The sequence below is a fragment of the Delphinapterus leucas genome, chromosome 2 (assembly GCF_059928025.1).
Source record: "Delphinapterus leucas isolate spDelLeu-1000000601 "Yukka" chromosome 2, BTC_Dleu_Yukka2, whole genome shotgun sequence".
NCBI classification, from domain to species: Eukaryota; Metazoa; Chordata; class Mammalia; order Artiodactyla; family Monodontidae; genus Delphinapterus; species Delphinapterus leucas.
In genome coordinates, this window is record NC_143130.1 from 139001982 (window position 1) to 139018938 (window position 16957).

General features: G+C 37.3%; 1 protein-coding gene across 4 annotated transcripts in view; it reads left to right on the plus strand.

Moving 5' to 3' along the window:
• Positions 1–16957, plus strand: part of ARID4A (AT-rich interaction domain 4A) — a 59581-nt gene that overhangs the window by 32137 nt on the left and 10487 nt on the right. For 3 of the 4 annotated variants that reach the window (XM_022570471.3, XM_089907758.1, XM_089907760.1), the window contains 9 exons: positions 818–890; positions 1923–2017; positions 2171–2268; positions 2814–3045; positions 5933–6183; positions 8664–8861; positions 11504–11588; positions 12401–12602; positions 15489–16625. In XM_022570471.3, the coding sequence (XP_022426179.1) occupies positions 818–890; positions 1923–2017; positions 2171–2268; positions 2814–3045; positions 5933–6183; positions 8664–8861; positions 11504–11588; positions 12401–12602; positions 15489–16625 (2371 nt within the window). The remainder of the gene's footprint in view (positions 1–817; positions 891–1922; positions 2018–2170; positions 2269–2813; positions 3046–5932; positions 6184–8663; positions 8862–11503; positions 11589–12400; positions 12603–15488; positions 16626–16957) is intronic. The other variant, XM_022570469.3, reaches the window with a different exon arrangement.

The following is a 16957-nucleotide window of genomic DNA, read 5'->3' on the forward strand; positions in this document are numbered from 1 at the left end:
CATTAGGTTTATATAATTAGTAAAATGTAACACACAAATAGGTATTTGTAGGAATAGTTGTTTCTGTATGAATGTTTTCCATTAATTTTTTTTCCATAGAACTAAATTGTAGTTATGTATCTAGTTTCCTTCCTTAAGAAATAATTTTCATTGTTCTATTTTAAGGGGTTGCAAAGTCAACTACAGAGGCCCTGCAAGAAAGCCAAATGAGAAAAGCAGGCTACTGTGATACAAGAGGGGCTGGTGGAGTCTGGGACAAAATAAAATTTATATGGCTCATTTACATGCATTTAAATTTCTTTAAAACATTGTGCTATCCAAACAAAAAACCTTTGCCATGTGACTTCACAGCCTCTGGTTTATATTCAACAGTAACAAAATTTTAATATTAGTATGTGGATTATTTTAAAATAATAAATACATTTGTAATTATTACGCTTATCTATCAGTATATTCCTATGGGCCACATGATATTTTGAGGATTTTTTAAAAAACACCAGATGAGGTGAAAACACTCTCACCCCATTCCTAAACCTTTTCCTCATGGCTAATCTTAGTCCCCACAGAGATAATTAATGGGAAGCTTCAACTGATAAATGGGGTGAAGAGTAGAGATTGTATATCCTGACAGTCACATCAAACCAGCTCTATCAAAATATGAATTAAAGTATGGCGTTGTAGGATTTTGAGAAAAATTCATATTTTCTGGCTTCATTAAAATTTTATTCCCTTACCTTGGTTTCCCAAAACAAAAAACAAAGAAGACAGTGTATCTCCTATTCATTGTTCTGTATATTTATATAGTTTATCTTTACAGCCTGAGGAAGAACCTGATCCTGAAGAGAGGGACAGCTTCCTTCAACAGCTTTATAAGTTTATGGAAGACAGAGGTATTTTCATGCTTATTATTTAAAAGCAGGCATTTCTGGGAATTCCCTGGCAGTCCAGTGATTAGGACTCAGCGTTTTCACTGCTGAGGGCCCAGGTTCAGTCCCTGGTCTGGGAACTAGTGTGGCATGGCCAAAAAAAGTAGACATTTCTTTTACTGTTTTATATTCTAGGTTTATGTATTATTTTTGTTCAAATCATGGTACAGGGATTTGGATTTCAAGCCTAAGAATCAGTTATAGCTGATAATAATAGTATTGGGAATAAAGACAACTACTAATGTCTAGTTTGAGTACAAATGTAGAGGAAAAGTAGTTTTGGTATAGTTAAATTTTATCTTCTTGAGACTTATGAAACCAGAAAATATTATAATAATATTTGAGTAATAGAAAGTGAACAATCATAATGTAAATTTACATACCCATTATTTACTAATGGCGTTTTTGTGGCAAGTAAACTAGTCTGATCCTTGGTCTCAACAAATTAAACATAATAGCCCCTATCTAAACGGAGTAGGATTTCTAATAAAGTTAGAAGAAATAGAAGCTTTATAAATCATCATACTTACTGGCATTATGTAAGTCCTGGAAATCCTCAGATAAATCAGTTCTAGTGGCCTTCAGCAATGATCCTTCAGATGACTGCCACCCATCTTAACGTTTGTGTTGAAGTATTCAAAATGGAACCATGGCCTAAAATGTGCCCTTTCCATTGTATGTTTTCTTGCCCAGGCTTCTTGAACCAGCAACATCATTGGCTACACCTTGCAGGCCCAAGGTTTGATTTAGTTTTATCCAATTCAGTGGCAGTTAGAGAGGTTATTTTATTAGTTGTGGCAGTAAAACTAAAGACCACCACAATACTGTGTAAAGAATATAGAGAATATTTTGTGTTGTCTTATATAATTTGAGGTTCTTTAAATATATGCCTCTGATTAGTGATATTTGGGAAATTAGAAATTGATAAGCTTTGTTTTCAACTTAGTATTTTCCGTTGGAATTAACATGGTATTTCTGCTCTCTGATATTTAAAAGGTACTCCAATCAACAAACCACCTGTTTTGGGCTATAAAGATCTCAATCTCTTCAAACTCTTCAGACTGGTTTATCATCAAGGTGGATGTGACAAGGTAAGTAAGACTGTAATGCAAAGCTAAATTGTCTAATGTTACACTATAATATGTACTTTAGGTAATAAGCACATTTTCTTAATGAACATACAGTATTAGTGTAAAGATTATTTCCCTTTGCAAACATTAACAAATAAAAACTTAATTTTCCAGATTGATAGTGGTGCTGTATGGAAGCAAATTTATATGGACCTTGGCATTCCTATTTTGAATTCAGCTGCTTCCTACAATGTAAAAACTGCTTATAGAAAGTAAGTAGTATAGTTTATTCATCAAAGAATAAATATTTACAAGGAGTATTTTCCACTTAATTTGTTAACAGTTAAATAAGAACACATCAGTCGAAGAACATTAAAGTCAGAGAAAGTATATAAAAAGGTTTCGGTTAATAAATACTGTGATTGAAAGTTATTTCAGTGTACCAAGTCTGCTTTACTCCATTTTTCATGTTCTGATTTTCTTTTCAAAATCACAGATACAGGCAGTGTTTTATAGTCTGAAATTACGATACATGTTATAGAGTTGTACCTTTTGTGGTGAACAGCCTTCACATCAAAACTATGATAGCTGTGTTCACTTATCACAAGCTCAGATTTTTCAGGAAAGAAATTATATTTTCTGATCAATATTTTTGTCTGTTTTCCTATATAAAACACCAATAAATCAGTAACAGAAAAAATACTTTGTAAAAAAAAGGCTTGAGTTTTCCTTTTCAAAAAACATGTGTGTGTTTAATATAGTATTCAAGTTAAATGTAAAGACTAAGATTTCTTAAAATGAAATATTGTTTGTTTAGGTATCTCTATGGTTTTGAGGAGTACTGCCGTTCTGCAAATATTCAGTTCAGAACTGTTCACCACCATGAACCAAAAGTAAAAGAGGAAAAAAAAGACTTAGAAGAATCCATGGAAGAGGCTCCAAAAGTAGATCAAGAAATGCCTTTAGTAGAAGTGAAGAGTGAACCTGAGGAAAATATTGATTCAAACAGTGAAAGTGAAAGAGAAGAAACAGAATTAAAATCTCCAAGGGTAAGTAGTTAAGACTAGTTTTATCTAGTTCATTTTTAGCATTATTTTAACCTTTTTATTATGGGCATTTTCAGATATACACAAAAATACTCCTATGAACCTAGTTTATTTTCCAGTATTTGGTTGTGCTTCAGCCAGGCTAGCCTAGCTCCCTTTCTCTAAATATACCACATATTATTTCTTCTGCCTGAAAAAACATTCCTCCTCTTGTTCTGTTTATGTTTGTTCAAGTCATTCTCATCTGGGGTCGGTCTGAAATATTCACTTCCGTCAAGTCTTGCTAAAGTGTCACCTCACTGAAGCCTATCCTGGTCACCTTACCTAAAATTGTAACCTACCTCCTCTCTTTGGCACTGGCAGTCCCTCTAACGTTGCTGTTTCTATCTGTAATTTACTTACTTGTTCAGTTTACTATTTATTGTTTCTTTTACCCCACTCTGGACTAGTATCACACTCCACAAGGGCAGGGATTAGTGTTTATTCCATTAATTGAGAGATCCCAGGCATCTAGAATAGTGCCTGGCACATAGTAAGGACTTATTAAATAGTTGTTGAGTGGATGAGTCTCCTCTTTATAATACCTGTGCCCTCAGCCAGGTGGGATCTTTTCTTTCTCTTGACTTCACAACACGCTGTACAGCTCTTGTGGCAGTTTTTCATGCTCTGCCTTGTTTCCTAGTCATGTGCACGCTGGTTTTATGTTCTAACTCTACTCTTCCTCTCCATTAGTATATAACTCAAATCAGGAATTGTCCCTCACTATTTTGATCTTTGTCTGATGATGTCTACACAGTAGGATTTATCAAATTTTAGAAGTAGAAAGAAAATTTAATCACACTGTCAAAGATTAGTTCACTTATTATAATGCATCTTATTTTTCAGTGAAATTGTATTTAAAAGAAAAGGTGAAATCATCTTCTCTTTTATTTGCTCAGAAACCATTTTTTAAAACTGTCCATTTTATCATCTAGTAAATGGAATCTTCTAGTGAATTTCATGAAACATCCAAAGTGGTTTGTTTCTTTTCTTTCTTTAATTTTTAAAAATTGTGGTAAACACACATAACATAAAATTTATCATCTTCACCGTTTTTACATGTGCAGTTCAGTGGCATTAACTACATTCACATTGTTGTACAACCATCACCACCATCCATCCCCAGAACTTTTTTCATCTTGCAAAACTGAAACTGTACCTGTTAAACAGTAACTCCTCATTCCTCTCTTCCCCAGCCTCTGGCAACCACCCTTCTACTTTCTATGAATTTGACTACTCTAGGTACTTCATATAAGTGGAATTATGTAGTATTTGTCCTTTTGTGACTGGTTTATTTCACTCTGCATAAGGTCTTCAAGGTTCATCCATGTATGCATTAGAATTTCCTTCCTTTTTTTTTTTTTTTTTTTTTTTTTGCGGTGCGCGGGCCTCTCACTGTTGTGGCCTCTCTCGTTGCGGAGCACAGGCTCCGGACGCACAGGCTCAGCGGCCATGGCTCACGGGCCTAGCCGCTCCGCGGCATGTGGGATTCTCTGGACCGGGGCACGAACTCGTGTCCCCTGCATCGGCAGGCGGACTCTCAACCACTGCACCACCAGGGAAGCCCTTCCTTCCTTTTTAAGACTGAATAATATCCCTTGTATGTATTGTGGACATACTTCCTTGTCATTACATAAAGACCCTCCTCATCTTTATGTAAAACATCTGCAGAGTACTGCGTAGTATGGAGGTATCATAAATTTACCTTCCTCAAGATTTTGTCCAATTTTTTATGATTATAAAAAGTGATGCAATAAATATGCTTGTAAAAATGTCCTCCCCATTTATCTAAATATAGAGGTTTGTAAAAATGTCCTCCTCATTTATCTGAATACAGAGGCCAGACTTCTAAAAATGGGATTTCTGGGATAAAGGTATAAGTTATACAAACCTAAATTTTGATGGATAACAGATGCTTTCATTCATTTACCTACAAATATTTAAAGAGCACCTGTCATGTGCCAGGCACTGTCTAGATCTGAGGTTACAGAAGTGAATAAGACAGAGACCCTGCCCTCATGGAACTTACATTTAAGTTCTTTTTTTCCCCGACCTTTGATGTTTAAATAGCACATAGTCGGCAACTAGGTAAAACATTTGTTATACTGAGATATTGTTAAGTATTCTAGTGCTCCCAAAGTTCTTGGCTCTTTTTTTATCCTCACTTTATTCCAAGTAGAGGGGAATTCTGCCAGTGTATAGAGGTTGACTGGAAGGAGAATTTAGGAGATAATGAAATGGCTCAACAGTTTCATGGTCATTTGAGCATGCAGCGAGAGACTGGATAAAAGCTGCTGGGCGTATAACAAGTTACTGCTGGCCTAGTGAGCTCTCCAGATACTCATTCAAAGAAATGAGCTCACTTTTTGGCCATTGATACAGTTCAGTCCTTTTAAAATGTAATCACACTGAAACACAGTGATATGTTAATTTCATCTTCGTAAACAGTAGAATTAGAGATGACAGAACTTCTAAAAACTTAAGGGACTGATTTATTATTATTAACTTACATCATTGACACTTAGATAATTCTTTAAAAAATGTTATTATAGTCAGGAAATATTAAAAGTGAGATAATAGAGTGAACACAGGAGAAAATTTTTATTTTTTATGTAGTATGTAGCCAGGGATCATAGTACACTTGGACATAATTAAGTAATTTACATGGGTTATTCTTTACCTTTTGAGAGGAAGAGAAAAGTGTTCAGGAGTTGATGGGTTATCAGTGTCATGTCTCAAGCTAGAGAGAAGACGAGTCATTGCTGTGAAGGTTTAAGGAAAAGATGCATTTTTCTATGTTTTTTTGCCCTTTGTAGTGATAGTTACTTTAAAGCTTTTATCCCCCTATTAGGGACGAAGGAGAATTGCTCGAGATGCAAATTCTATTAAAAAGGAAATTGAAGAAGAGAAAACAGAAGACAAATTAAAAGATAATGATACAGAAAATAAGGATGAAGATGATGACTATGAAACTGCAGAGAAAAAAGAAAATGAGTTACTACTGGGGAGAAAAAATACACCAAAGCAAAAGGAGAAGAAAATTAAAAAGCAGGAGGATTCTGACAAAGACTCAGAGGAAGAGGAAGAGAAGAGCCAAGAGAGGTATATGATCTTATATTTGTTCTCCAGAAGCACCTGTCTGGGGTACAGCAGCGCTCTGTTCCTGCTTAGAGATTCAGGTTTGAGGGAATGTTTTCTTATTGGGACTTCCATTCCTCTTGTCTAATGAAGGTGAGACACATTGTGAAGATGATGTGTATCGCCTTTCGGAATTGGAGAATATACTGGTCGCACCATTTTAATAGCACTTGTGCCCTAAACAGTGGCCTCAAAGAAGGCTGCGCCACCCAGTCAAAAGAAAGGTCCTGCAGTTGACAGCAGGGAAGGGAGCTGGAGAAAAATGGAGGAAGTGGACAAGAGGAAACAGCGACAGCAAAAATTCCATTTTAAAAAAGGTACAATTTGGGAAAGCTAACAAACACATGGGTGCACAGTACTAGCAGATGTTTCTGTGTGTTAGCTTTATCTAAGACATTTTTCTTTTTCAAGGTATTGTATTAGAATAAGTGGCATGCACCCCTGATTCTAGTTTGGAAAGTACATTCTTGCCCCACATCACAACAATTAAATTTCGGCCTTTTAATGTTCATCCTGTTTGCTGTTGAATGAAAACTGTTTTTGTTTTTTCTCATGTATTACACACGTATGGACTGAATTGACTTAAAAATAACCAATGATTAGGCAGTCTAGCTAGATCACGGTAATGTCCAACTATGTTCAGTTGGCCATTTCTTTGTTGTCAAATGGATTTACTAATTTTTAGACACTACTAAAAAATGAATTTTAATTCAGCAACAGCAGCATAACACACTTACTTGTATAGAAGCTCTCCTCCATAGTTATTTTTTGATTATCATCTGATGCTAAATTTTCTAGAAATTCGAGTTACTAAGCAAAATTGGGAACAGTGGCCTGCTGCCTCCGACTAGTGGCTGACACCCATCTGAAAATTAACTGTTGAGAAAATTACTGGAAAAATAGTAATGATTGGTGGGTGGGAGAGGCAATTTTATGATTCAGTATAAATAGGTGCAGGAGCTTTCACAATTACATGTGAATTAGGTTAGTGAATAAAGCAAGTTCTGTCGTGAAATAGGATTAGGATTAGGGAAGGTGGGAGGAAATAATTGGAGTTGAGTATAATGATGTGAGTATAGTATTTGAAATATTCGGACAATAAATTTAAGCAAAGATAAACCACCTAAAACGTAAGGCCTAATTACAGTTTGAAGATGTGTTAAAAATAAGCATCAAAATGTGTATATTTTATAGTAATGCATCAAACATGTAATACACATATATACACATACACATTATGTGGTTTGAAAAGCCTTTATAATTAATTGATATGTAAATGGAATATTTATTTTAGAGGCAGAAAATTTCAGACTTGAATATGAAGAATGGTATTTCCTTTTACTAAATAAAAATTGAATATACAAACATAGTCTGTATTCTCATTCAGTAGCAGGAATTATGGAAATAGGAAACTTTTTTATTTATAGAGACTTCTGTCTTAAGTAGCTTCTCATGGTGTTTTGAAATTACCTTATGAGGATGTAATTGGAAGATGCCCTTGGAAAGAAAACATTCCCACTGCTAATGGGGTTATCAAAGCTTCTTCATGTCGGGTCCCCCAGTGGTCCCTAAAATAATGCCCTATGTTTATGACAGAACACAGTACCTCCTTTTAAGCTTTTTAAAACTCTTGTGACACTAGTGTGATCTTTGATGCAAATCTTTTCTGAATCCTTGCCAGGCTAATAAAGAATGTTTTATTTATAAAAATATGAAAAATATTGTTGGACCTCCCTATGTGAATCTCCTTTATATCTGATTATCAAAACAAAGAAGAACTGATGGGAGATGCGTAAAAACAAATAGGAACCAACATTAGATATGCAAAGCTTTGTTCTCCTGGTGCTATGCCACAGTTATAACAAGTGGCCTAATACTCAAGTATCGTTTCTTTGTTAGGGTGGGGAAACCTTTAAAATAGAAACTATCAATAATTTAAAAGATAGAGTTACTAAGGTAGTTAGCCCTTGTTCATTATTTTGCCCACCAAAAAACTAGTCTTGGTTAAGAACCATTCTGAATTGAGCAGAAAGTAGTAGTAAAGTAGACTTAAAAGACATTTTAGTTGCAGGAAGTTAAAAACTATCTTTAGGTCATTTTCACCTGTAAGGTGGCACTTGAGTATGAATCCTAAAGACTTTTTCTCAAAGCATGTTGTCCTTATTTTCCAAAAGTGACTTATTTGACTCCACATCATCATTAACTGTGATTATTGATTGGCCTTTAAGAAGTATGGATTTCCTTTTGGTACAGTGCACCTTTACATAGTAAATAAAGTCCTTAGTAAGTAGTCTGTAAAAATCTTCTCCTTCTCCTCCTTCTTCTCCTCCTCCACTGACATGAATTAGGTTATGACTCTTCTACATGTTGGATTCTTTTAGCATATATTATTTTGTTTTCCATTAAGTTATTAGTAGCATTATCAATGTTATAACTTACTGCAGGGAAGAAACCGAAAGCAAATGTGACTCTGAAGGGGAGGAAGATGAGGAAGACACAGAACCTTGCCTAACAGGAACCAAAGTGAAAGTAAAATATGGACGAGGGAAAACGCAGAAAATCTATGAAGCCAGTATTAAAGGCACTGAAATTGATGATGGAGAAGTTTTATACTTGGTACATTACTATGGATGGAATGTCAGGTAAGCAAGAAATTATTTTCTTTTTTTGAAATTTCTTTCATTGGTTCAGAAAGATCAATTTAATGTTTTAAAGAACTAAAGCAAATAGTATATATGTATTTACAAAGCACACCTTGTATCTGAATTTTCCAAGACTCCTATCATTCCCACTGTTTTACTAGCTATGTCAATACTTCCAGCCAAAGGTCACCAGGATCACATCTGTAGTTGAACAAGTTGGATTTATTACTCATTTTCAGTGAGGGAGAACACACAGCTTGGAGAACCACATGGCACCTCAGTTAGAGGGTGGATCTGTGAAAGCTTACCACCTTGGGGAAAAGCAATAGCCCAGGATTCTGTGGAAACATCCTGTAGGGAGCCAGGCCCATGGCGCCCAACAGTGCAAGTGGTTTTGTTTGTTTGTTTATTTATTAAATTTATCAGAAATCAAACCTGTATCAAGCACTGTAACAATTCTGAATTGGTTAATTAATAAAAAAAGAATGTTAGATAGGACTTAGATCTGAGCTTCTGTTAGGTGATTTTGGGGTGGGTTTAAGGAAGTGGGGCTTTGCTCTAGACTGGATGCTGTCAAGAAGTGGGGGGTAATTCTGTGATTGGTTATCTTAATCTTATCTATAAGGAGAGAAGACTAGAGCAAGGTTAGTGCTATAATTGGTAAAGCAGCAGCAGTCAGGAGAAAAAAGGATGCTTGGTCATTTTTGTGGCTTGGAAAATGTTCCTGTTTTTTTCTGTGTTGAGACACAACTAGGGAGTGGTCTTGTTTTTGTCTTGATCCATTATGGTCACGGAACAGACCTGTCTGATGTTGATGTTCTGTGAAATTGTTCACGTTCAACATGAGAACAACACGCCCAAGCTGTGAGGGCCAGAACAGCTCCGTAGCAACAGCAAGGCCCAGCTAATAGTACCAGGCTAGTTCCTGAATGGCAGGGACTACTTTTCTCTTTCTCCTTTAGAAAGTCTTGTGTGTTCAGTATCTCTGCTTGCCCTGTAGTTGCTTTGAGCCAGAGTGCTCCAAAATTTCCCTACATACTCAGTGTGTGCCCTGTTATGCCTCAATTCCCTCATCTGAATTGGGGAAGACAGAGTACCTACTTTACAGGGATTCTGTGAGAAGCAGTGCTAATATCTACATTAACATGCAAAGTTAATATAATTAGTGCCTAATATAGCTAGTAAGTGCTCAATAAACGTTAACTTTTCTTTAGTGAGGGGGAGTTTGGTTTCTGTCCTCTCACGTCATTTTAGAAGAGTATGGTTTTAACGAATAGCGTATAAAACTTTAAAATTTCTTTTCTCTTTTCTCAAACCAGCCCCTGTGCCCTTCACATTTCTGCCAACACTAAAAACAAACTTTTTCGTCCATCTCCCAGTTGTTTTGTATGTATGTACTGAATTTGGGAAGAAAGACCGCACTTACCAACCTCGAGTCCCTGCTTTGCAGTTGCAGCCCATTGTAGCCTTTTTTCCTCAGATTCTATTTAGTTCACATCCATCTACTTTTATTTACCATCAGTGTAATTTCCCCCTTCTGTCATCCTTCTGTCTCATTTTTTTAATGTTTTACTGTATGACTCTTCTTCACAGTCATTTTATTACATGCTCATGTTCTTCCTAACTGGTTACCTAACTGGAATTCACATGGTTATGGGTTTTCATTGACCTTCCATACTGCTAGATATTGGGTTAATGCAGGAGAAGATCATTTTTAAACCATAGTATATATAGGTAGTCATGGTACTGTGTCAGCTGAACTTGCGCATATTGGAACAGTGTCCTTCTTTTGCGTGACTTCACGGTAATTCGGTAACAAAGTGAGGGTATGGTTCTCGTCATCATGGTGAAGTTCAAAGCGAGGACTGCCTGTAGTTTTTTTGCTTAAATGTTCAGATTTTAGATTCTGGTTGAGCTCTATAAATACCTATATATTCATATAATACGAAAGTTGTTATTTAGTTCTAGGAAGTTTAATTCCTTATTTGCCCCTGATTAGTAACTTGGACTGACTATGTTAAAATTTAGAAGTGATGTCAGTATTTTGGGAAAGGGGAAAATGAGGAGTTCTCAACTTGAGCTAAACAGAGTAAACGTAGGTAAAGGAAATATCTATAAAAAATTTCAGTCTTAGAGGTGGTACAATTCAGAATAAAATTGTATTAGAAATACTGGAGGCTAGAGAGAGTTCTGAGAGGAAAAGAGTTGAAAAGGACTTCATAAAATAATCTGGAACTGAGCACATTACAAACTTGAATTTACCTGACTTGTTTTGCATTATTCGATCAATAGAATGAATTCCAGTGCAGAATCACTTATTTCATTAAGCTCAGGTGTGTGGGAGTTGTGGAAAAGAAGGCAGTTCAAACAATCTTGAATCTATTTAGAGTTTGCCTACCCTGCTATCCCTGTAAGCCTGTTTTCCCTGAGAAATTCTCTTGCCTTGCCCTGTTGGGGGCAGGTACATAAAACATCTAGTAGAGTACTTGGCACACATGTTACCAGCAAACTAGCATCCGTGCCCTTCGCATTTCTGCCAACGCTAGAACCAAATTCTTTAGCCTATCTCACTTGTTTTTATTTGGTGAGTACCTTTCAAATAAGGTATTCTTGTGAATTTTTAATATATTCTTTATTTTAAGGTATGATGAATGGGTGAAGGCTGACAGGATAATCTGGCCGTTGGACAAAGGTGGACCAAAGAAAAAACAGAAGAAGAAAGCTAAAGTATGTACATAGGTGCCATATCCTTTATGATAGGTACAGGAATTATTCATATTGTATTTTCTGTAAACGTTGTTTTCTCATTGTATAATCATCTTGAGTCTTTCAAAGTAATTGTGATTTTTCTTCTACAACACAGAAGCTTAAAAAGTAAAAAATGTAAACACATTACCACGCTGTTTCAGGAAAGGTGAAAACCAGCGACCCCTAGGGCACAGACTTCAAACACAAAGGCCTATGAGGTTCTCTAGAAAAGGGGTGTAAAGTAGGACTGAGAGTGACAAAGAAGAGGTCAAATTCCTCATCTAGAGAGAATGGAACTAACCACTCTGCTGTGGGATGCAGACCCAGGGTTGACAGATTTTAGGATTTTTCAAGACAACTGTATTTTTTAAAATGTGAAATCTAATTTTTAAATGCTGGAAGCTGATACTAAATTTTAAGACATATGTTGGCCAGTTGTACCCTCATGCACGCCCACAATTTTCAGCCTTTGCTATAGAGATGATGACGTATCTTTCTTTTCCTCAGGGAATAGTAAGAAACAAGGGGGAGAGCTGAGTAGTGTATAGCTCTCTAATGTACTGACTCTGACCTTCACGATATAATTGCAGTGTTACAAGTTGAAGTTGTAGAACATCATATTCACATAAGTACAAAAATATTTTAGAAAACGATTTAATTTTAATTTTTCCATAACTACAGATTAGGAGTTGACATAACAGACCTTTTTGAGTTATAGTTTTCCTTGGAGAAGTAGACTGTTCATTTTTCATAGGCTGGTGCTTCTCATACATTTTGTTGTTGTTACCCAGAACAAAGAAGACAGTGAAAAGGATGAAAAGAGGGATGAGGAGAGGCAGAAGTCAAAACGGGGACGACCTCCTTTAAAATCTACTCTTTCATCAAACATGCCATATGGTTTGTCTAAGACTCCAAACAGCGACGGAAAATCAGGTACCAGAAGTGCTCACATCAATATGCCAGACAGCTCACCTCTGTCAAATGGAATGGAAGGTGCTGAATTCTGAGAATCACTGGTTTTTTAAAAATCAATAATAAAAACAATAAAACTTCAGTTTTGCGAGAGATTCATAGAAAGTCATCTAGGTTTTTTTTTTTTTTTTTAAGGAATGAATTTTATTTATTTATTTTTGGTTGTGTTGGATCTTTGTTGCTGTGCGCGGGCTTTCTCTAGTTGCGGCAAGCGGAGGCTACTCTTTGTTGCGGTGCGCGGGTTCTCATTGCCGTGGCTTCTCTTGTTGCGGAGCACGGGCTCTAGGCATCTGGGCTTCAGTAGTTGTGGCTCGCGGGCTCTAGAGCACAGGCTCAATAGTTGTGGTGCACGGGCTTAGTTGCTTCACGGCATGTGGGATCTTCCCGGACCAGGGATCGAACCTGTGTCCCCTGCCTCGGCAGGCGGATTCTTAACCACTGCACCACCAGAAAAGTCCCTAGGCTTTTACTATATGATTTAAACTACAAAATTTGATTTGAAGAAAATGTTTATTTTGCTGTATCATGTTTATTTAAAATTTAGTGATGTTTTACTTAATTAGGAATAACTTTTCTTGTTAATACCGTAGGAATATTCTTTTTAAAAATTGTTTATTTATTTTTGGCTGCATTGGGACTTCGTTGCTGTGCGCAGGCTTTCTCTAGTTGTGGCGAGTGGGGTCTACTCTTGGTTGCGGTCTACTCTTCGTTACAGTGCGCAGGCTTCTCATTGCGGTGGCGGTGGCTTCTCTTGTTGCGGAGCGCGGGCTCTAGGTGCACGGGCTTCAGTAGTTGTGGCACGTGGGCTTAGTTGCTCCGTGGCATGTGGGATCTTCCCGGACCAGGGCTCGAACCCGTGTCCCCTGCGTTGGCAGGCAGATTCTTAACCACTGCACCACCAGGGAATTACCCCCTAGGAATATTCTATTTTAACAGAGGATGCGTTGACAAGCCATGCGTCCTCCTGTGTGCTGCACTGTCCTACAAAGCATGTGTACCAGTGTCTCCTGTAATCTATTGCTGTTCACCTAGGATCTTTCAATAAAGTTGTGACTGTTGTTCAAAGACAGGACAAACTAATGTGGTAGAGGCATGTTTTGTGATGAATATAGGTGAACATATTTTATTCTGATTTTACCGTTTTTCCCACTTTTCTACCTTTGTATATTTTTCCATGTAATTTAAGAAATGTTAAATTTAGAAAAACGTTCATATAAAAATTTCCCTCCCTTGAAGAAAAAAGCTTTTCTGAACCACAGGATTGCCGTGAGTCCACCATGTGGAGAAAACGGCATCTTTCCTCCTCTTTACTGCCATCTGCTGGAAGGTTGTCATAATACACAAATGCAAGACGTCCGCAAAGTGGAAGATGCCCTCTTAGATGCATGCCCATGTGCAGTATATAGTCTACAGAACTGTACATGGTCTTGCTAAACTACTTCATAAAAGTAAAAAACTACTTTTAAAAAAATTTATTTATTTTGTTTATATTTATTTTTGGCTGCGTTGGGTCTTCGTTGCTGCGTGCAGGCTTTCTCTAGTTGCGGTGAGCGGGGGCTACTCTTTGTTGCGGTGCGTGGGCATCTCATTGCGGTGGCTTCTCTTGTTGCGGAGCACTGGCTCTAGCTGCGCAGGCTTCAGTAGTTGTGGCACATGGGGTCAGCAGTTGTGGCTCATGGGCTCTAGAGCGCAGGCTCAGTAGTTGTGGCGCAAGGGCTTAGTAGCTCCGGGGCATGTGGGATCTCCCTGGACCAGGGCTCAAACACGTGACCCCTGTATTGGCAGGTGGATTCTTAACCACTGTGCCACCAGGGAAGTCCCTACTTTTTTTACCACGAGAAAAAATTCTGAATTCTGTATATGATAAAACCACAAAATAAAACTACACACCTTTTCACTTAAAAAGTACATCTAAGCTTGCTTTTTTGCACTTCTTTAGAATATGAGCACTATGTGGGTAGAATTTTTGTATTTTACAACTTCTGTACCGTCTTAGAACCCTAGTTATTATTTTAAAAATTTTCTGAGTTAAAGAGAATGATTTAAGGTAGCTGGCCTATACTTTCCTGTCTCTTAATCAGAGGAATATTTAAAGTTTTGAGAATTCAAGCTTCTCATTCTGTACATCTTTTCAGAATTAAGTAGAATATCATATTCCTTTCTAAGGACACACAATGGGCATCTCATTTATTAATCAGTACCTTCTAGATCTCAGATCAAACCACTTAACATATTAACTTCATATCTCAGTACTAGTCCTTTGCTTTTTCTAGGGGTTACTGTAGCCTAAATACGATACTAGTAAAAATTGCAAAATAGCTCTTTTATAGAATTGAGACAGTAATATTTTCTATGCAATGTATTTTCACATGGAATTTGAGGTCCCCCCTCCCCCGTTTTGGCACAAATGTATGATTCATTTTTTTTTAATTTATTTATCTTTGGCTGCGTTGCGTCTTTGTTGCTGCGCGTGGGCTGTCTCTAGTTGTGGTAAGCGGGGGCTACTCTTCATTTTGCTGCGTGGGCTTCTCATTGTGGTGGCTTCTCTTGTTGCGGAGCACAGGCTCTAGGTGCACGGGCTTCAGTAGTTGCGGCGTGCGGGCTCAGTAGTTGTGGCGTGTGGGCTCTAGAGCACAGGCTCAGTAGTTGTGGTGCACAGGCTTAGTTGCTCTGCGGCATGTGGGATCTTTCCGGACCAGGGCTTGAACCCGTGTCCTCTGCATTGGCAGGCGGATTCTTAACCATTGTGTCACCAGGGAAGTCCTGATTTATTTTACATAAGAAATTTCTACAAGGAGGTATTCAGAGGTACTTGATAAAGAGTTTTGTCTTTGGCAGAATTTTTATTATAAAATTGCATTGGTAATTAAGATAGAAACCTTTGTAATACAGTATTTCCTCTTGCAGACTCCTGTTCATCTGATAGTGAAACAGAAGACCTTTTAGAAAAGAATTTGATGAATGAAGAACTTTCTCCTGATATTAAAGAAGAATTAGAAAAAAATGAAAGTTTAAGTGATGATAAACTAGATGAAGAAAATCCAAAGATTGCTGCACATATATTAAAAGAAAATGATAGGACTCAAATGCAGCCTTTAGAAACCTTGAAGTTAGAAGTTGGAGAGAATGAACAAGTAGTACAGATTTTTGGAAATAAAGTGGAACAAGTAGAAGAAATTAAGAAAGAGGCAGAGAAATCTCCTAAAGGAAAGGGAAGACGAAGCAAGACAAAAGATCTTTCTTTAGAAATTATAAAGATTTCATCATTTAGCCAGGATGAAGCAGGAACTGAGCCTCATATAGAAGCTCAGAGTATAGAATTTTCTTCATTAGACAATAAAAACTTTTCTTCTGCTACAGAAGATGAAATTGACCAGTGTGCAAAAGAAAAAAAGTTGAAACGGAAAATACTGGGACAGTCATCACCAGAGAAAAAAGTAAGAATGGAGAATGGAATGGAAATGACAAATAGTATTTCTCAAGAAAGGACCAGTGATTGTGTTGCATCTGACGGAATGAAAAACTTAAATTTTGAACAACACTTTGAAATAGAAAATGAAGGAATGCCATCATTAATAGCAGAGCCAAACCAATGCATTCAAGAATTGACTAAAGAAAAATTTGATAGTCCAGCTGAAGAAACTGTAAATACTCCGCTAAAAGAAGAAGAGGATGCAATGCCTCTGATTGGGCCGGAAACCTTGGTTTGCCATGAAGTAGATTTGGACGATTTGGATGAAAAGGATAAGACCAGTACTGAGGATGTAGTAGTTGAAAGCTCTGAATCTAACTGTCTTGTTTCTGTTCCACCTGCCCTACCTCCTGCAGTACAGCATAACTTTTCAGTGGCTTCACCACTTACTCTCAGCCAAGATGAGTCTCGAAGTATAAAAAGTGAGAGTGACGTAACCATTGAGGTCGATAGTATTGCTGAAGAATCTCAAGAAGGTCTCTGTGAGAGGGAATCAGCAAATGGATTTGAAGCCAGCGTTGCCTCTGGTACCTGTAGTATAATTGTTCAAGAAAGAGAGAGCAGAGAGAAGGGTAAGGACTTCCTAGGGAGAAAATCAACCGTTATATTAAAACCAAAAACTAGTGAGCCAAGAGTTTTAGGAACTAATGATCTGTTAAGTACCCTCCCTCCCTCCTTCCCTCCTTCCCTCCTTCGCTCCTTCCCTCCTTCCCTCCTTCCCTCCTTCCCTCCTTCCCTCCTTCCTTCCCTCCCTCCCTCCCTCCCTCCCTCCCTCCCTCCCTCCCTCCCTCCCTCCCCTCCTTTTTTATCTTTTTAACATACACGTGGAAATTTGTGTAGAGTAGATAGGTGAATGAATGTTCTTGCTCTTGATTTTTTTTTTTCTAAATCTCTCTTTTCACTT